Genomic DNA, 19,526 nt, shown 5'->3' on the forward strand with positions numbered 1-19,526 from the left:
TCAGTGTCAGGCAGTTCTGGAGGGCATGGAGATACTAACGCAGGGTCAAAAAACAGCGGCAGGCAGAGTGAGGGCAGAGTGGCATTTTAACCATCTAGAATGGTTAGAAAAGACCTTTCTAAAGCCATAAACGTTGAGCAAAGATGCAAATGAGAGGAGGAGATTGCCATGTGCATATTCGGGGCCTCTTACTCCAGGAAGAGAAAATCAGGACCAAAGCCCCGAGAGTGATTTCCATGGCCTGCCTGAGGAACAGAAGATACCCTCGGGATCTGGGTCATTCCTGTCCCTGTATGGCCCTGGGGGAGTGTCTGATTTGATGTGCAGGTGTCATTGTGACCCACAGGTGGGTGGGACCAGAGGCACACTGTAGTCACAGCCCTCAGGCAGACCCACAGTTTGGGATGGAAATGCCAACTCCTGCTTGCCTCGCCTCTCCCAAATCTGAGGACTTTGGAGCTGGGGAGAGTGATGTTCCTTGATCTGCCCCAGGCTACAAGGGGGCTCAGGAGGAACAGGGGATGGTTTTCCCACCTCTGTGTCATTGTGTGTCCTTTTAGAGCCCCTTAAGTTCTTCTCTGCTGCCTCTGGACCATCTGATTCCAGAGTTTAATGTGTTTGCTTTTTCTTGGGCTCCTGTGGCCTCCTGCCGTTTGCCTGAACTTTTCTGACTCAACCGATGCCCCAAGTGGAAGGTAGCACATTCCAGGTGTCATCAGTGTCACAGATGGAGGTCTATCGACCCCACCAGGATTTCCCTTCTCCTTTCTCATAAATCGCTGCCCGACACGCAGCACTTATCTTAAAGAGACATTTCTGGAAAGTTGGCCACAAAGTGCGACAAGTAGTTCTGGGTCTTAATCTCAGCTGTTTAAGCAAACAATATTATTTTTGCCTGGCAACTCTAATGGGAATTGTGGCTTCTCAGAAGGTGGAGACTGAGTATGCCTAAATCAATCTCCCAAGAGAAAGGAGGTTGGTGTAATCTTTCTCTTGACCAAAAAGGGACGATGCTTCGTGATCACTGAAGGCTTGGCTCCCTTGTTTCTCACCCTGGAGTAGGTAAATATTAACAGCTGCCTGTCTTTCTGCTTGTTTCTTGCTATGTTCTAGTAGGTAGCAGTTTGGCTACACATCTGTCTCTGATTGCACCATTGTCAACAGATAGACCAAGGATCCTGTTCTCCATTTGGATTTTAGAAAGGTTTGTTCACGCAGGGGAAAACCACCAGAGCCCCAGGCTATGGCTCACCGGCAGGTGTGGATGGGAGAGAGGGTGAGCATCATGGCGTGTCATAGAACGCTGGGCTGTAAAGTCTGGAGAAATGAATCGTTTCTACTAGTTTGTCACATACCCAGGTCAGACCCGTAGAAAGCTCTTTTCCCGCTAAGTTGAAGACGGTGCTCTGTACTCCTTACCCTGTGAAGCTGCTCTAATAACCGTGGAATGGAATCTAATGGGCAGGAGCCAGAAACACATGTTGAAAATTATTAACTCTGCACTATGAGCATGGACTGTGGAGCCAGTGAGAGGGGCAGCGGAATACCTTCCAAAAAAAATTTTTTTAATGTTTTATTTATTTCTGAGACAGGGAGAGACAGAGCATGAGCAGGGGAGGGGCAGAGAGAGAGGGAGACACAGAATCCAAAGCAGGCTCCGGGCTCCGAGCTGTCAGCACAGAGCCCGACGCGGGGCTCGAACTCACGAACCGCGAGATCGTGACCTGAGCCAAAGTCGGACACTTAACCGACTGACCCACTCAGGCGCCCCCGGAATACCTTCTTACCTGGACAGGCCATTTAGCCTCTGTGAGCCACACTTTGCCATGTGTGAAAAAAGGAGTGATATCTTCTCTGCAGAATTGCTGCTAAGGAGTTGGTATGAAGGCCCCTAGCAAATTGTCTGGCCTATAGTAGCCCTTTTGAAACAGCAGGTAGAAAGAATAATATTAATGATAGTAAGTGTGATGATGATATTACAGGCAGACGCCCCCTGGTAGGTCAAGAAAAGCTAATGCTACTCCAATGGTCTCACCTTTGAGACTGTTACACAAACAAACGACACTAATCAGAAATTAAAAGGGGGGTGCCTGGGTGGCTCAGTCAGTTAAGCGTCTGACTCTTGATTTTGGTTCAGGTTATGAGGAGATCGAGCCGTGCATCGGGCTCCATGCTGAGTGTAGTGTGGAGCCTGTTCAAGATTCTCTCTCCCTCTCTCTTTGCTCTTCTCCCCCGCTCATGCTCCTTCTCTCTCTCTCTCTCTCAAAAAAATTGTTTTAATTAAAAAAAAAAAAAAGAAATTGGGGCACCTGGATGGCTCAGTCGGTTGAGCGTCCGACTTCGGGTCAGGTCATGATCTCGCGGTTCGTGGGTTCGAGCCCCGTGTCGGGCTCTGTGCTGACAGCTCGGAGCCTAGAGCCTGCTTCAGATTCTGTGTCTCCTTCTCTCTGCCCCCACCCCCCCTGCTCACGCTTTGTCTCACTCCGTTTCTCAAAAATAAATAAATGTAAAATAAAAAGAAAAGAAATTAAAAGGAAAAAGCATTCCCAACACATGGAACAATCAACCCTAAAACCGACCCCAGACCTTGGGCCGAGAGCGCCTCATTCTTGCCATCTCACTCTGCCACCACCTCCACTTGCTCAGGGCACTAAATGCCGTGTGTTATCCTAAGAAAGACAAAAACATAACCCCCGCTCCCCGAAATACGTTCCTCAACCTAGACAATGCACAGCATTTCCTGGACCCAGATGAAGGGCGAGCACACACTGGGGCCGCCAGGTCTGCAGAAAGATTGAGATCCCCACACCAGCAGCCAACAGCCCAATTTCCTCACTAGGTAGGTACGTACACGTGAGCCCTTCCTGCACGGGGCTAGGACACCCTGGGTCTCCCTTTCTCGAAAAGATGTCCATTCAGTCATTCCTTCTGAAACCAAAGAAGAACCCACGAGGACTTTGCAGCCCAGGACCCAAGAATATTCCCCAATCGGGCTCAGAAACCTGGCAGAGAGCACTTCCACACTGACACGGAGAACACATGCGTGTTACTTCTAACCAATAAAGACACGTCCACTCGCACTCCCCTGAGAAGACTGCCCTTAAGAGTAACTTTGGAGCTTCCTGGCAAACCTCCGAGACAAGAATCCCACTCCAGCTGTGGTTCTCCCTGTGGCCTCCACATCCCTCAGACACCCAGGTCTGTGTGCTCCTACCGTATCACGTGGATCACCGCTACCCTTCACCCTATGTCAAGTCTGTCTCCACGTCTTCTTGACCCGCTCCTTGTATGGTCTTTCACAAATGTTCCCCTTTCTCCTTCCCTGTTTCACTCGAGGAACCAGGACCAGTGATGATCCATGCTGCTGAGCCTCCTCGCTGGTCTCCCGAGCATTGACTTCTTCCTCTAATTCGTTCAGCCATAACCACCTGGCTAATTTTCACTTCAGGTGGCTTCCATAGGTCCCTTCTGTGTGCCAGCCTCTCAGCCGATCTAGAATCCACTTCCTGGTTTCATCGGGACATAACTCTGGATGCTCTGTCCTATTCTGATTTTCCCCCTGCCCCCCAGTAGCCTCTCTGCTCTAACTGGCAGATCCACCCTTCTTCTGATCCCCTGGCCTCTAAGTGTTTGTGCAGACTCCTCTTCCCCAACAGGGCTCTGAATTCGTCTTCCTAAAACACTACTGGTATGCCATGGCTTCCCTTCTCCTGCCTTCAGTGGCTATACGGGAACTTCTTTGCACCAGGGATTTTAGGCTCTTTCAAATGCAATATTATTTCTATAAATAAATCTTTGTTTTTAATGAAAAAAACACACGAAGAAATCCCTAGATAACCCTAGTAACATTTAAATAAAATGTACATAATATTATTTAATCGTCTCAACAACTCTGAAATGTTATAACTCATATAGGTACTTGCATGCAATTATATGTCTGTGTTTGTATGATGTATGTAATATACATACACATACACATATATGTACATGTGTGTGCATATCAGGGCCCAGTGAAGGTACATAACTGACCAGAGTAACTTAGGAAGAAGCCCAGAGTGCTCTGAGCATAAAAGTGAGTGCAGATCCTACTTTTAAAGATGATTCTATCTATCCCAAACCCTAAAGCTTTGATCCAGTGCCTCAAAAGGAAATGCCTGTCGACAATTCTCTTTTCTCGGAAACTTTGTTTGCCTCCTGTTGGTTTCTTCCATTGTTTTCCTCGAGAATGGTGCTCTCCATCGCAATTTATATTTCAGCTCTCTGAGGTCTAGCCCCTGAGTCTTTCCATAGCCACTCCTTACTTTGGTGATTTTGTAGAAGCCCCAAGGTCAAACCGTCTTCTGCAGATGATGGGTTGAGTCCTTATCACCTTCCAAAACGACTCTAAAAGCCTAAGCGCACAGAGGATCATGTATAATAAACGGAAAATATATTTTTATGGTAATTTATTATCATCATGACTGTTTTCAATGAAAGCACATCTGGAAAATTTTGGAATGTCAAATCCTCAGACGCAGACGTGGCTTCCTTCCAAAAGGCTAACCTCTCACGATGTCACCACGGGTCACAGACAGCCAGGCCCGGAAGCGCAGGAAGACGCTACTTTTACAGCTGTATGGTCACCAACTGTCCCCGAGGAGGCTGGCAGCCTGGGCCTTACAGGAGCCTGGGAGAAACCTGGAGCTGGAACTCACCCGCAAGTACTTTGGTTCTTAAAAAGAAAATCGTTCAAAGTACCGAATGGGGACATCTCCAGCTCCGCTCCTGTCACAGGGCGCCAGGGGGCTCAGGGGATGGGAGTGCCTGCACTGATGCTTTGTTTAAACGCACAGGGGCGCCTGGGTGGCGCAGTCGGTTAAGCGTCCGACTTCAGCCAGGTCACGATCTCGCGGTCCGTGAGTTCGAGCCCCGCGTCGGGCTCCGGGCTGATGGCTCGGAGCCTGGAGCCTGTTTCCGATTCTGTGTCTCCCTCTCTCTCTGCCCCTCCCCCGTTCATGCTCCGTCTCTCTCTGTCCCAAAAATAAATAAAAAACGTTGAAAAAAAAATTAAAAAAAAAAATAAAATAAACGCACAGAAAGTGCCACCTGTGTGCTTCGGACCGCTTCAGGGAAGGAGGGGAGTGGGAGAGTGAGGGTCTATAAGGATATAAAACAAAGCCGAAACAGAAAAGGAAGGAAAGAAAAGGCAAAGGAAGAAAAAATGAAGGTATGACCTTCCAGCGAACATTTTGAGTCCTTAATAAAATGTGATCGAATTGTCATTTCAAGCACTGGGCAGAGGTCGATCTGGTTGGTGCTCTGAGAAGCTCCAACAGACACCTTTATCCTGGCCCCCGGGAAAGCCCACCCTCTTCGGCGGCTTTATGACTCCTGCAGATGACAAGGCCAAACAGACCAAACCACGGCATGTCTGGGCGTGATTCAGTCATAATCCTGAAGGTTAAGAAGTTCTACCTTCTCCAAAATTGGTACAGACACTGGGCCAGCAGCTTTGGCGGTAGGAACCCACCCTCGACTCACAAAGGGGCAGCTGCGACAGGGACATACGCTCTCTATTTGTTCACTCATTTACTGAGAAACTGGGCTCAGTGCCAGGCTACACAGATGAGGAGGGTTCAAGGGAACTCATGTCTACTGGGGATGACAAACGGGAAGTAAAATTATTACAAAGCATTGGGACGCATCTTGTGCTATGGGAATGTGACAAGAGCAGTGGGAACCCAGGAAAACGGCCCCTCCCTGTCTGGGGAATCAATGGAAAGCCTTACGTGGCAGGAGCCCATGTGAATGGAGTCTCTCCGACAAACAAAGGAGGGTGGTGGGTGGGCAGCGACCATGTGAAAGGAAACAGAAGGAGAATGAGTGGGAAAATCACGTGGGGTCTGCTAAGAATCCAGCAGGTGATTGGATTTGAGAAAATCCTTGGAGAGATCCAAGGCATTTGGGAGCCCATGAAAGATTTTATATGGGGAATCAGATTGGTGTTTTTGAAAGGCTAGGAAGTGGGAGTTGAGGAGAGAGCCACTGGGGACAGACTCTTCAGGATCTCGGGAGCAGAGAGGGGGGAGGTGAGGGGCTTGTAACGTGCTGCTAAAATCCATTTAATATCATTAGGTAGAGGAGGGAATGGAGTTCCCTTGTAATTGCTTCTAGAAATTGAACCCTGATACACTCGGAGACTGCATTATAGGGATCACAGGGTTTGAAAAGTTACAGCAAATGTCATTTGATCGGGCTTACTAGAAGAGGTTGCCAAGCAAAGGCCTTACGTACCTGCTCGTTTTTGCCTTAGTGGCTCCTTCCCCGCTAGTTCATGTTCACGGAGAATCTGAAAGAACATTTTAGGAGACTGTCAGTGAGGGTTAGAGATGTCTTATCTCCTTGGCTTCCTGCTCATGTGCTCTGAAACGTAGGAGCTGAGCGTAGGGCTGCGGATTCTGGGTGAGCATCTTGTACCCCGAGGATGGTGGGAACTCTATGAATGTGAGCTGGCGTTCACTTTTCATAGACCAGTCTCTAGGCCCAGGAGCGGAACCAATCACCACATCTGAGTTTCTCCGAGTCCCCGTAGTTTGAGTCGGGTCAAGAAATACAAATTATGGTGTTTTTAACTTGTGCTCTCTGCCTAAGACTTGAACCCTGAGTCATTCCGGTGACGTGTCTTAGACAAGTCTGAGACATGACCTCTCCTCAGCACTCAGCCTGTCCCCACCCCAATCTTTCTGCTGCGTTAGGGCTGTTTACGTTATGCATGCTTAGAAATCATCTTCTCCTCCTTTGTTCCTTTTTCTCCTGGATGGTTCTATTGTTGCTTTCTGTGGCAGGGGCTGTGAGAGCTAGCTCTGGAGTCAGACTGCCCGGGAACAAGGTTGTGCTGCTTACTAGTTATGTGACCTGGGGGAACTTACTTACCCTCTCTGAGCCTCAGTCTTCTTTTCTGTAAAATGGAATAATAATATTTCCGACCTCATAGAACTGTTATCAACTGCATGTGACACATAGTAAGCCCTTAATAAAGTTGAATTATACCATAGACTATAATAGTTAAGAGCAAAGACCCTACGGACATTGAGTTCAAATCCTAGCTCTGCTGTTAAGTGGCTGCGTGAACTTGGGCAAGTTATTTAACCTCTCTGTGCCTCCGTACTCATCTATAATATAGGAATAAAAATAGTCTGCCTCGGGAGGTTGTCATTAGGATCAAATGATTAACAAATGTAAGGCACCGAGAATAGTTTGGTGACGTTGTAAGAGCTATTCTGGGACAAAGCGTCACGCTCTTCTAGAAGCACCATTGCCATGGACCCTTTCATCCACACATTGACACTCACTTCGTCTCTATAAAGCTCTTGTCCTGTCATCACGCAGCTTTCTTTAAGAGTTGACTTTGATTGGCTTTGTTGGGATCACTGCCAATTCTGCGGCTGGTAACCACACCTTGACCTGACCTGGGTTTCCTAGTTCATCCCTGCTAGGCTGTGCGTCCCAATCCAGACTCCCTTCAAGGCTCAACAGGAGAGCCATACGGCCCCTACCCTCTGTGGTGTGTCCTTTCCCATGAGCTCAACACATCCATGAACGCCACCCCAGGCAAAGCTCATTCTACCATCGGTGGTATTTTTCATTATTTTCTAGTTATCTCCCGTCATAACAATTATAAAAATATGAATGCCTAAAATATATCCAACACTCCTGTGTCGGGCACTGTTGAGTACTTGATGTGCGCTTAGGTATTTAATCCCCACGACAATCTAAGGCATAGGTACTATGATTATTCACATTTCCCTGATGAGAAAGCACAGGTGCAGAGAGGTCAAATGACTTGCCTAAGGTCACACAGCCTTTAAAGGGCAGAACCAGGACTCCAACCGGGCTAGCCTGGCTCCAGAGTCTGCACGTGTCCACACGGGCATTGAATGATTTTATCAGGAGATACCCCGGGAAACTGTGGGTCTGTCTCCGTGACCTCAGCTCTCTTACCTAGCACCCTTTCTTTCTCTGTCACCTCCTCCTATCCCCTCCTTCTTTTCGATGACAGTGTTAAGAGCCATGAGGATCTGTACAGGAGTGGTGTGCCTGACAGTTCATAAATGTTCTTGAAGAAACACGTAGAGGAACGATGCATGACGATTGGAATGTCAGAAGCCCAAATGCTCTTTTGTTTGCAGCGGGCTTATCTTAGCTGTACCTAAATGCGCAGCAACCAAGAGGGAGCAAAGTCAGTGCATAGGGCTGGTTCCTGTCCAGCTTCTCCCGGAGACTGCTTTGGCTCTGTGCCCAGGCAGAAGGGAAGGGGCTTCTGCTGTATTCCTGCCTGCATCCTCTCTGGGGGGCTAGGGGTAGGGAGTGGGGAGCCACCAGCAAGGCTTCTCCATCCACTCTTCATGGGCTGTGGTTGGGGGACTCGGCCCAGGAGAAGGTGATCCCTGGCAATCACCTTCGGGAAGCTCTCCAACGTCTCGATTTCATTTGCTCCATTTTCTGGAGGGGCTAAAGGCTTGAGGTTAAAACAATTCAGGTGCAGTCAATTCCCTCGTAGATAGCATTTCAATCTGTGACCGTAAGGATCACTTCCCTTGGCTCCCCCCCAGTCCAGGTTAGCAGGTCTGGGGTGCGGTGACAAAAACTGTCTTTTTAATGGGCACATCTCTGGACATGAGGCCATCTTTTGAGAAACACTACTTTTGAACTATTTCCTGCATTCTTATGGTGGGCATCGGGAACTGTCAGGGGACATCTCGGCAAAGCACCGCCTCTGTAGCTCTGTCACCTACTGCCTCTGTCGTCCTTCCAGCGAGGATGCACAGCCTCTTGTGAGAATAACCCATTTTTTGTTTTAAGTCCCGCAATCGTTGGGGCAAATGCGGCAAAAATACTGAAAGCAATAAAGTCTTTGAGAGTCCCCTGCGGGGGTGGTGGTGAATACCCTTGGCTCTCCCAGATTTGAGAAGGTACAAAGAGATGGGTTGCAAGGTCAGGAAAGGGTTGCAAGAGATGGGTTGCAAGGTCAGGGGGGGCCTGGATTTCAACAAGGCAAACGTTAGAATCGCACCAAGCACCGAATCCCACCACCTCCCCCTCTTCCTGGTTGGAAAAGTCACTCGCTCATTCTGAGGCTCAGTTTCTCACGTCGTGGAAAGCAATGTTCTCAGGCACACCAGTTGCTCGTACGGTTTCTGGCAGTGGAATGTGTCTGTGTGTCAGGCTGGCTTGGGACTCACCAGAGGCCATCCTTGCCCTCCTGAGTCCTCGTGTCACCCCCATTCAGGGACCGCTGTGACTCCGGCACTTGTCTTTTCTCTTAAACATTGGGTACTGAGGAGAACTCTTAGGGGAGCATAGATCTTCTCAGATGAGTCTTTACTTCGCAGAAGAAAACAGAACCTCCAGGGAACTTCCTCCTGCTTGTCCATGTAGAGGTACCCAGATGAGTCTCTGAGGACAATGGCCATCCCCATCCAAAGGGGATTTCCTGATGGCCAAGTCTCAGCCAGAAGACACAAGGTCACCAAATCCAGGAAATGCCCCACCTCTTGGACATGATGACTTTAAAATAATTGTGTATGGGTTTGGGTGGGGGAAGGGATGGCCTGGAGTGATCATGGGCGATCAGTCAGGAATGAGAGGTGGCATTTTATGTGGAAAAAAAAAAAAAATCCCAGGGAACAGGATGACAAATAAGGTGGTGACTAAAGGCTCCAGGGTCGTCAGATCTCTCTCCTCCTCGCCAAGGCCCTGTCCCTCACTCCTCTTTTTCTTGAGCTGGACTCCCCAGCTTGACATCTTTGCCTCCAGTTAGATAATTATCACCTCGCAAAGGCATCCTAGCATGGGTTTACGTGTGCTAGCAAAGTAAAAGTAAACAACTCTGTACCAAATCTTAAGTGTTGGCCCTGTGCTGGTATGAGAGCGTCTGACCCTCACAACAAAGCAATGGAGGAGATGCTGTTTATTCTCATGCTATGTAGAGGAAACAGGTTCAGGGAGACGGAGAAAAGACGAAATTTCCCAGGCTGACCAGAGCTGGGTTTCACACTCAGCGACGATGCGGGGGCTGTGTGTCTACAGTCTTGCGGCTCAAAGCACAGCCACCGGAGCAGGCACGACGTCAACTTGTCAGAAATGCAACATCCGGGCCCCACCCCAGACTTCCTGAGTTGAGATCTGCACTTTGATCAGGTGCGCCGGTGGGTTCATACGCACGTTGAAGTTTGAGGGGCTCCGTTGCCACACTTTGAGAGCCCACCACCCCACCTTTTCACACGCAGGCTCGCTGCGGCATTACTCAGAATAGCCTAGACATAAAAGCAGCCCAAGTGTCCATGAATGGGTAGACGGATAAACAAAATGTGGGATATACGTCCAACGGATCATTATTCAGACTTAAGCAAGGAAGGAAATTCTGACGCATGTCACAACGTAGGTAAATTTTGAGAACATTATGCTAAGTGAAATAAGTTAGTCACGAAAAGGCAAATACTGGATGACTCCACTTACGTGAGGTACCTAAAGTAGTGGAAATCATAAAAAGAGAGTAATAATAGTGATTGCCAGGAGCTGGACGAAAGGGGGGAATGGGAAGTTCTTGTTTAACGGGGTTAGGTCTTCAGTTTTGCAAGGTGAAAAAGTTCTGCACACTTATTGCATGGCAATGTGGATCTATTTAACGCCACTGAACTTAAAAATGGTTAAGGTAGGGCGCCTGGGTGGCTCAGTTGGTTGGGCATCCGACTTCGGCTCAGGTCATGATCTCACGGTCCGTGGGTTCAAGCCCCGTGTGGGGCTCTGTGCTGACAGCTCAGAGCCTGGAGCCTGCTTCGGATTCTGTGTCTCCCTCTCTCTGCCCCTCCCCCGCTCAAGCTCTGTCTCTGTCTCTCTCAAAAATACATAAACATTTAAAAAAATTAAAAAAAATAAACATTAGATTTTTTTAAATGGTTAAGATGGTAAATGGTATGTATGTTACCACAATATTTTTTTAAAACCCATCAGCACAGGGCTGCATTTGAAATGGTAGAAGGTCAGCCTTGGGAACGGATGGGCATCTTAGGGCAGTACAGGCTGATGAGGCAGGTTCAGGTGTATCTCTCCAATGAGATGGTCTTTGGCCTTTGGGTTGTATGAAGATATTATATCTCAAAGGCAGATCTAGAGAGGAAAAGTGGAGACCTCTGGGATAGAGGTGGGAGTTTCTAGAAAGATGGAATTTGAACACAACCAGAAGCCTTGGGAAGTCACTGGCTTATCCTCTGACCAGCCAATGCTCCCAGATGGATGGAGGGGCTTTGTTGGGGCCACAGCAACGGGGGCCATCCTGGCCAAGGGCGGAGGGCATAGTTGAAGCCAGGAGGCCAGGAGTGGTAGGAAATTCTGGAATAAAGGTCAAGCTGACTGTATTGCTGAGATCACCTCAGCCTCGGGCTTTCTGCCCACACGTCTGAGTAACTAGAACTCCGCGCTGACCCCGTGAAGTCATAGGAGGTGTGAATGTTTCTCTCCCATTTACCTGGGCAAACTGCTGCCTATGATCACACAAGGGGAACCTCACACTGGAGTTTGGGAGAAGAGACACATAATGCACACCTCCCAAGTCATAACAGAAATAATGAAAAAGACAAAGCAAACCTAGGCCAAATGAAAGACACAAAAACAGAAGAGGAATTAAGTGCATCAAGTTCTAAAACACAACCCTGAAAGTAAGATCAAGCATCTTCTATATGATATTAAATGTGAATAAACTATGCTCCCCCAAGCAAAGTCAGATTTACTCAGATTTTGTTGAAAAGAAAAAAACAAGATGAAACTTCAAACACATGTTGTTTATAAGAGGACTTCCAACACAAAGTGGTCCGTTAAAGGCTAAACAAAAAACAAAGAACAAAGATTGGGCAAACACGAATATAAAAACAAATTTGATAACGGAAACAGGGGACAAAGAATTAAAATTAAAAAGTACCCAGCAGAGGGGCGCCTGGGTGTCTCAACTGGTTGCGTGCCTGACTCTCAATCTCGGCTCAGGTCATGATCTCACGGTTTGTGGGGTCAAGCCCCGTGTCAGGCTTGTGCTGACAGCACGGAGCCTGCTTGGGACTCTTTCTCTCCCTCTCTCTCTGTCCCTTCCCTGCTTACGCTGTCTCTGTCTCTCTCAAAAATAAATACATAATTTTTTTTTAAGTACTAAGAAGACCGAAAGAGACAGTCTATAATGCCACAAAGTACCAGTGAAACTCTAACAATAGTGACAGACTGAATACAACAGTGCTAAAATACCTTTTAAAAAAATCAGTAGCAAAAAATGCCATTACAGTAGAGAAATAGCAGCAGAAACAACACCACAGCTTTTATTATGTGCCAGGCACTGTTCTAAGGCATCTCACACATATTAACTGACCTAATTCTCGTAGCAAGCAGGAAATTGGTACTACTCTCATTATGAGACAGGTGAAGAAATTGAACCACAGCGAGAATTACATCGGTTTCCCAAGATTTCAAAACCAGTAACATGCCCTGTCTCTGGTGCACGAAGTGGCTTAAGGAAGGAATAACTAATAATTTCCATAAGGAAGGAGGGAGTATTTATTATCCTCTGTCTTGTCTTCCCAAAGACAAGACAAAACCACCTGGATAATTTGTCAGCAAAGAGTTTAAATGACATCGACGGCCCCTTCAGCTATATCCATCTGTGATTCTCACACACACACACACACACACACACATTTTGAAATGTGTTCTAGTCTGATGCTCACGTTAAAATAAATGCTTTGAGAACGTGTCCTGCCCCCAGTCCTCAAAATCTGCCTTCTGGTCATTGTTGTCAGTTTCAGAGTAGAGTTTCAGGCCTCAAAGTGGCCATTTACTTAAGGAGGGAAGCCTGAGGGATGTTCCCTTGACCACCACTAATGGCGGAGTATGGTAAGTTGTAGCCAGGTAGACAAACGAACATCCATGTATGTCTACCACCCCCTCCTCGCATTTGCAACATTTTCTCAAAGGCCCCAAGAAACATTTTTTAAAGCAATTTCCATCTGCAACAGTCCCAGGAAGTCAGAAAAATTTGACAGGGAAAAATATAGCACACATGGATGTACTCACCAAGGGATGAACAATAGACTCTAAATTCAAGTTCGGTGTAGCTTGGGAAAAATAAATCACAATAATCATACAGCACAGCGTGGTTCTCCTTGGGGATTTCATTTCTTTACGTTTGAGGTGCTTTGCCTGAAATGTAAATATGATGGTTTAGAGATGGAAGAATTTGTTTATTACACATAGAAAGAACTAGCAAACCCTGTTTCGAGCGTCACACTACCAAAGGACCTTTGCAAACAGAGGAGAACAGAAGGGGCATGAAAATATCAACTATAGAGGACAGTCCTTGCTTCAGACCCAGGGATGAGGATATGATCATGTCAGGATGGGTGAGGGTTGGGGCGGGTTGTGGAGGGACCTGTACATAGGACAGGTAGCGGATGTTTGTGTACCCGTCCTATATACACAGAGAAGGAGACAGAGAATGAAGGAGAAAGGAGAAAGGGGGGAGGGAGGGAACAAAGCAAGAAAAAAGGAAAGACTTCTCAGCAAGAAATACTTTAAACATCGTGATCCAGTATACCTAACATACGAACAAAAGGATTCAGAGAACATTACTTGCCTTTGCTACATTCAACACACTGTGATATTTCCAATTGTATTCTATCCTACCTTACCCTATTTTTCCTTTTAATTCTGGTAGCAACCCATTAAATTGACTTCATGATGCATAATAATGGGCGAGGGACCCATTAGTATGAAAAATCTTGGATTTAGCCATAAAAATATAACCTGTAATTTATAGTCTTTTATGGTATTACAGTAAATAACACAGAATATTAATACAATATGTCCCATCTTATGCATTGATTTTTGATATCAACCTCTTTATAATACTGGTGATTAAGATGAAGTTTTTGGTGACCAGATTAATCATCTATGCATTTAAAAGGTAGAATACACAGGGGCACCTGGGTGGCTCAGTTGGTTAAGCATCTGACTTCAGCTTGGGTCACTATCTCGCAGTCTGTGAGTTCGAGCCCCCCGTTGGGCTCTGTGCCGACAGCTCAGAGCCTGGAACCTGCTTCAGATTCTGTGTCTCCCTCTCTCTCTGCCCCTCTCTCATTTGTGCGCTCTCTCTGTCTCTCAAAAATAAATAAACATTAAAAAATATTTTTTTAATTTTTTTTTAACGTTTATTCATTTTTGAAACAGAGAGAGACAGAGCATGAATGGGGGAGGGGCAGAGAGAGAGGGAGACACAGAATCGGAAGCAGGCTCCAGGCTCTGAGCCATCAGCCCAGAGCCCGATGTGGGGCTCGAACTCACGGACCGTGAGATTGTGACCTGAGCTGAAGTCAGACGCTTAACCGACTGAGCCACCCAGGCGCCCCTAAAAAAATTTTTTTAAAGAAGAATATCGCATTGCATAATCCCAATCCAATGAAGTGGACCCAGACAAACCACTTCGTACAGATTCCTTTCCTTACCAACTTTTTTACAGCCATGTATTTTCATGAAAAGAACACTAGACCAAGAGACAGAAGATATGGGTTAAGATGCAGAATCACCATAAACTGTATCCTTGAGTAAAGTCACTCACTTTCACTGAGCCCAATATTCCCCATCTATGAAATGGGGATAATTATACCTCCTCTAATTTTCTCACAGACTTTCCTGAGGTTCAGATGATTAAAAACCATGGGGGGTCTCGGTGGCTCAGTCAGTTAAGCGTCTGATTCTTGGTTTCAGTTCAGGTCATGAACTCACGGTTCATAGGAGCGAGCCCCGAGCCAGGCTAGGTGTTAGTGCCCAGCCTGCTTGGGATTCTCTCCCTCCCTCTCTCTGCCCCTCTCCCATTCTCCCTCCCTCTAAAAATAAATAAGCTAAATAAAAGTTTTGGGGCGCCTGGGTGGCTCTGTCAGTTAAGCATCTGACTTTGGCTCAGGTCACAGTCTCATGGTTGAGCCCCATGTCGGGCTCTGTGCTGAACCTGTCTGGGATTTTCTCTTTCCCTCTGCTTCTCTGCTTCTCTGTCTCTTCTGTCTCTCAAAAACAAATAAACTTTTTTTTTTTAAGTTAATCTGTTAAAAGCCATGAAGACCAGCAGGGGTCCAGGCTGCCGTGGTTTCACCCTGATTGTTAGTGGAATCCAGAGGGCAGTCATCAGGAAGGGCAGGCCTTGGCCCAGGCATTCGAGGGAGTGCCAGGGGATCGTGGCCAGGATAACACACAGACGGTAGCCAAGACCTACGTGCCAGGGAGAATTGTGTTTCAATCACCAGCTGCTGACTGCCTCCTTTTCCTTTTCCCCCGTGGAAAAGGGGGAAGCAGAAGGCCCTGGAAAAGTGACCCAATTTGCAGATCTGGCAATCAAATACGTTTCTAAAATTCTGCAACTCAATGGCTTTTGGAAAATGCTTTGCAATTTAGGTTGCGAGAATAGATATCTAAACCAGATGCATCTGCTGTAGGGCAATTGTAGCAACTGATTCTTTGTTCAAAGGGAACAGGCTTTTGTGGGTATTGAGCAGACTGAGCGGGGTGATAACAACTGCTCCCGGGATGAATTGGGTATTCAGGAGGTGAGGTAACCTTTTCGTGCCTCACCTTCGTGCACTATGCTAGCTGGTTCTGGATTGAGACAGTTAATCAAAAGGATGAGATTTAGTCACTGAATGGTTAATGAGCCTCCCTTGACTCATGATGGTCAGGGAGGGACCCAGGTGTTAGAGGGACTGGAGCTGACTCTATATCCTTTTTACCATTCCCCAGAGGTGGCTTTTCTGTCAGAATTAGCAAGAATTATAATGTCTCCAAGTGGTCATATGTGGTCCTTTTGTATAAGCCATTGGCCAATACTGTCCATTGTCCCCATCTTCTCCCAGCTCCCTAGAGACAGGTATTGATTAAATTAACACTCTCTATTGACCTAGTTGGTGACAACAAAATCACAAGTCAATAGAGATGTCGAAAGGACCCCACTGTGGGGAAGGGAATGTTCCCTGGATTCAGGGGCATGAGAACAGGTACATAGCCATTGCTTACTCAGTAAGGGTGAGAGGTGGGTTCTCCACTTGAGAGAAGAATGCCACCACTTTGAAGGAGAGGTAACGTTAAAAGTATTTGACAACCAGTTGTGTATGGGCCTGGCCAATCAGAACAGTGATACCAGCTGAAGATCAGTTCAGCTTTTGGGGTTCCTACATTTTGGGAGATATCTGAAGACAAACTTCCTTTACCTATATCAATAATTTTTCAGTAACTCTCCAGCTCACAGCTGGTTTTCATCTGTGAGGAGGCCAGTGGAGACTGTGGGGGCTACTTAGCATGGCTAATGGGCAGAAAAATCCAAATTCACCCAATCAAATGCATGAAGTAGAACCCCAGATTCAAGGCAATATATCTTCACCAGAATCTCTTTAATTGTAAATCCCCTAGAGGTTCTTATGCATTCTATATTCCTGGATTAAATGGCGGACAACAACCAAGAAACACAGAGACAAACGGAGGCAGAGAAGAAAGAAAATTATCTGATGTTCTCAATTTCATTCTCTTTTTAAATTATAAATCTGGGATACTGTCTACTAAAACTCACCAACCTGAATGAGCTGGCTGTGTCTCAGAACCAACTGGGAACTATGATCTCATACTCAGTACAAACCCTGGGGTGATGAGCAACTTCCAGATCTTCTCTGGCCCTATTTTCCTGTCTGTGAAGTTAAGGAACAGGGAGAGGGAAATCAAGCACCCTGACATCATTTGCCAGGAATAGGTCCTCAGGATTCCCAGAAGCCCTGCACTTGCAGGATGAGGGTCTGGCTTCCTTGAAGCAGTCTATAATGACATTCTCTTGCAGAGTGATTATGCATCAGGAACTGCCACTGTGAGACTGGCCTGAAACACATTAGGGAATTATTCTCCCAAATCTTAAAATCACCCACTTTCCTGGAAACCCTTCATCAGCCCTGACTGGCCCATACTTTATCGGAGGAGTGGGAGGAGAAGAAAATGGCCTTGCATGCCTTTGCGAGGTTAGAAGCATGTTCACGAAATGGCCACATCTGTGAGGCTCGATGCCCCAATGTCACCAAGTTGTGTTTCCACACTCCGTCTAAGTAGGGCAAGAGTGAGATTCATTCTGGAAATGATTTATTTCCTAAGCCCTACACAGCTCTGCCTTTTCAGGCTCTCTGGTATCCTCAACCCCTGTCCTCTGGGGACCCTAGCCCAGATACTCTCCTGGTTCCTTCTGGAGAGGAGGAAGGTAAGATGACAATGTGAGCCCACACTTGCTCAGCCTCTGTGACCAGGGCTCTGCTCCCCACTCTAGTCCCACACACATTGCCTCCCTTAGCATTGCCTAGGGGAAAAAGTTCCCTGGAGTATTTGTACATCATCTGCTTCAGTGGTTCTTTGCCCTGGCTGTGCATCGGAAGCATCACCTGGGGAGTTTCTTATTTTCCTTTTTCCATTTGTTTGTTTGTTATTTTAAAATCACCCTAGACCACTTGAGTTGGAATGTCTAAGGGGTGGAATCTGAAATTCTCCACCTACCAGAGCTGTTTCTGATGCAAGGGAGGTTTGAGGTCTACAGATCCATATTTTCGGCCACCTATTGTCCTTTCTACATTTCCTTGCACGTTGGTACCTTCTATCACCAGCCTATAGCGCTCTCTACTAAAGAACTTACATAGAAACAGAAGTTTGAGGGGATGCATTTAGGAAGCAGTCAATTATGAATGAATGAATGAATGAATGAATGAATGGAAGTGTGGGCTCCAACGTGATCTTCCCACCAGTTTTTGATACAATCCAATAGCCAAGGCCGTTAATTGAGATTGTGTTCAACGTCTCATACAATTATCAAATGTGTTGCACACTTGTGCACTGGCAAATTCAGAGTGTTTTCTGCAGTCCCCAAATTGTGCTCTGCCTGCATAAATTGAAGTGAGCCATGGTCCTTGCCTCCGGGAAGCTCCCAGTCTCATTGGGAAGGCACGCAACATAGACTGAAAAAATATCAATGTAAAAACCACTATGTACTGATGGTCTACTACGTTCCAGGCACGCTGCTAAGTGCAGTAAATAGGTTAGCGCACTTAGTTTCCCTGTCACGATGACCCTGTGAGGTAGGTACTTTTATCCTAATTCATAGATGAGAAAATGAAGGCCCAGAGAGGCTGCAGAATTCACCCAGGCCACCCAGCTAGTTGAGTAACAGAGCCAGATCCGCCCCCACGAGGGTCTATCTCCCAAGTGAGCTGCACTGTGCGAGTGTTAAGCATGCCTGGAACTGAAGATGGGGGAAAGCTGGGTGAGTTTGGGAGTGATTAGGGTCAGTGGCCAGACTTTGAAGGATGGGTGATGCTTTCATGTGTAACAAGGAAAGAAAAGAGAGTCTCAGGTGAAGGAGAACAGCATACGCAGGGGAACCAAGAGCCCAAAGGGGGAGATTTAGTAGTCCCTTGAGCCCCTCCTGGAGGTTCCCTTGAGCAGCTTGCCCGGCCGCTGTGCAGTAGGCTCAGCCACGGTCCTTAGGAGGGCTTTGTTCTCCTGAACAATTACTGGCACCAAAGAAGGCAGATCTATTTTTGCTCTGACTTGGAAGGAGAATTTGGTGGCATTACAGTTCAGGCGATTCCCTTTTTCCTGTAGTAGACTACAGTGGAAAGAGCACCAGTTTGGAAGCGAAACAGGGTTGTATTCTGACTCAAGCTCCACCGCTCGGTAACCATGGTGAGACACTCACCCCCACCGAGCCTCAGTTTGCTGATATGAATGGCAAGGATCCCAGGGCTCGCCTTGCGGCACCGCTGTGGAGATTAGAGATCATGCCCACAAAGCACAAAAGGGCCTGGTCTTCGTTGCAACTTGTTCTGGGCTGCGTTGTATCCCTCCAAAATTAGTATGTTGAAGTCTAACCCCCAGTCCCTCGGAATGTGACCTTTAATTGAAGATAGGGTCTTTAAAAAGGTAACTTAGTTAAAACGAGGTCATTAGAGTGGGTCCTCATCCAGTACAGCCAGTGGCTTTATGAGAAGAGGAGATTAGGACACAAACAGACACAGAGGAAAGACCACGTGAAGACCCCGAAAGATGATGACCATCTACCAGCCCAGGAGAGAGGCCTCTGAAGAAATCAACCCTGCTGACATGTTGATGTCCAATTCTAAGCTCCAGAACTGTGAGAAAAGAGATTTCTGTTGTGTAAACCACCCCGTCTGTGGGACTTTGTTATGGCAGCCCTGGAAAATTAATTCGAATTCAGTAAAAATGATACCATTCTTTTTTTATTTAAAAAGGGTAAGTGTGGCCCTCTGGTCTGTTGCTTAATATTTATTGAGTGTTTATTTTGAGTATGTTTTTGATGAACATTGAAAAATGGATTATCGGTGTGTCTGAACAGAGCAAAAGAACACACACAATCTGAATTAGAAGACAAATTAGAATTTATCTCTAGTTCCAGCACTGCCTCCATGGAAGTGTGGGCTCCC

General features: G+C 46.8%; 1 protein-coding gene across 6 annotated transcripts in view; it reads right to left on the minus strand.

The window, feature by feature from the left end:
• The window catches only part of ADGRF5 (adhesion G protein-coupled receptor F5), a 99,377-nt gene that overhangs the window by 40,318 nt on the left and 39,533 nt on the right, over positions 1-19,526 (minus strand). For all 6 annotated transcript variants that reach the window (XM_043591601.1, XM_043591604.1, XM_043591606.1 and 3 more), the window contains exons 2-3: positions 13,093-13,218; positions 6,274-6,328 (exon numbers count right to left, since the gene is read on the minus strand). In XM_043591601.1, the coding sequence (XP_043447536.1) occupies positions 6,274-6,328; positions 13,093-13,194 (157 nt within the window). In that variant the 5' untranslated portion in view covers positions 13,195-13,218. The remainder of the gene's footprint in view (positions 1-6,273; positions 6,329-13,092; positions 13,219-19,526) is intronic.

This window comes from Prionailurus bengalensis, chromosome B2 (genome assembly GCF_016509475.1).
Source record: "Prionailurus bengalensis isolate Pbe53 chromosome B2, Fcat_Pben_1.1_paternal_pri, whole genome shotgun sequence".
NCBI lineage: Eukaryota > Metazoa > Chordata > Mammalia > Carnivora > Felidae > Prionailurus > Prionailurus bengalensis.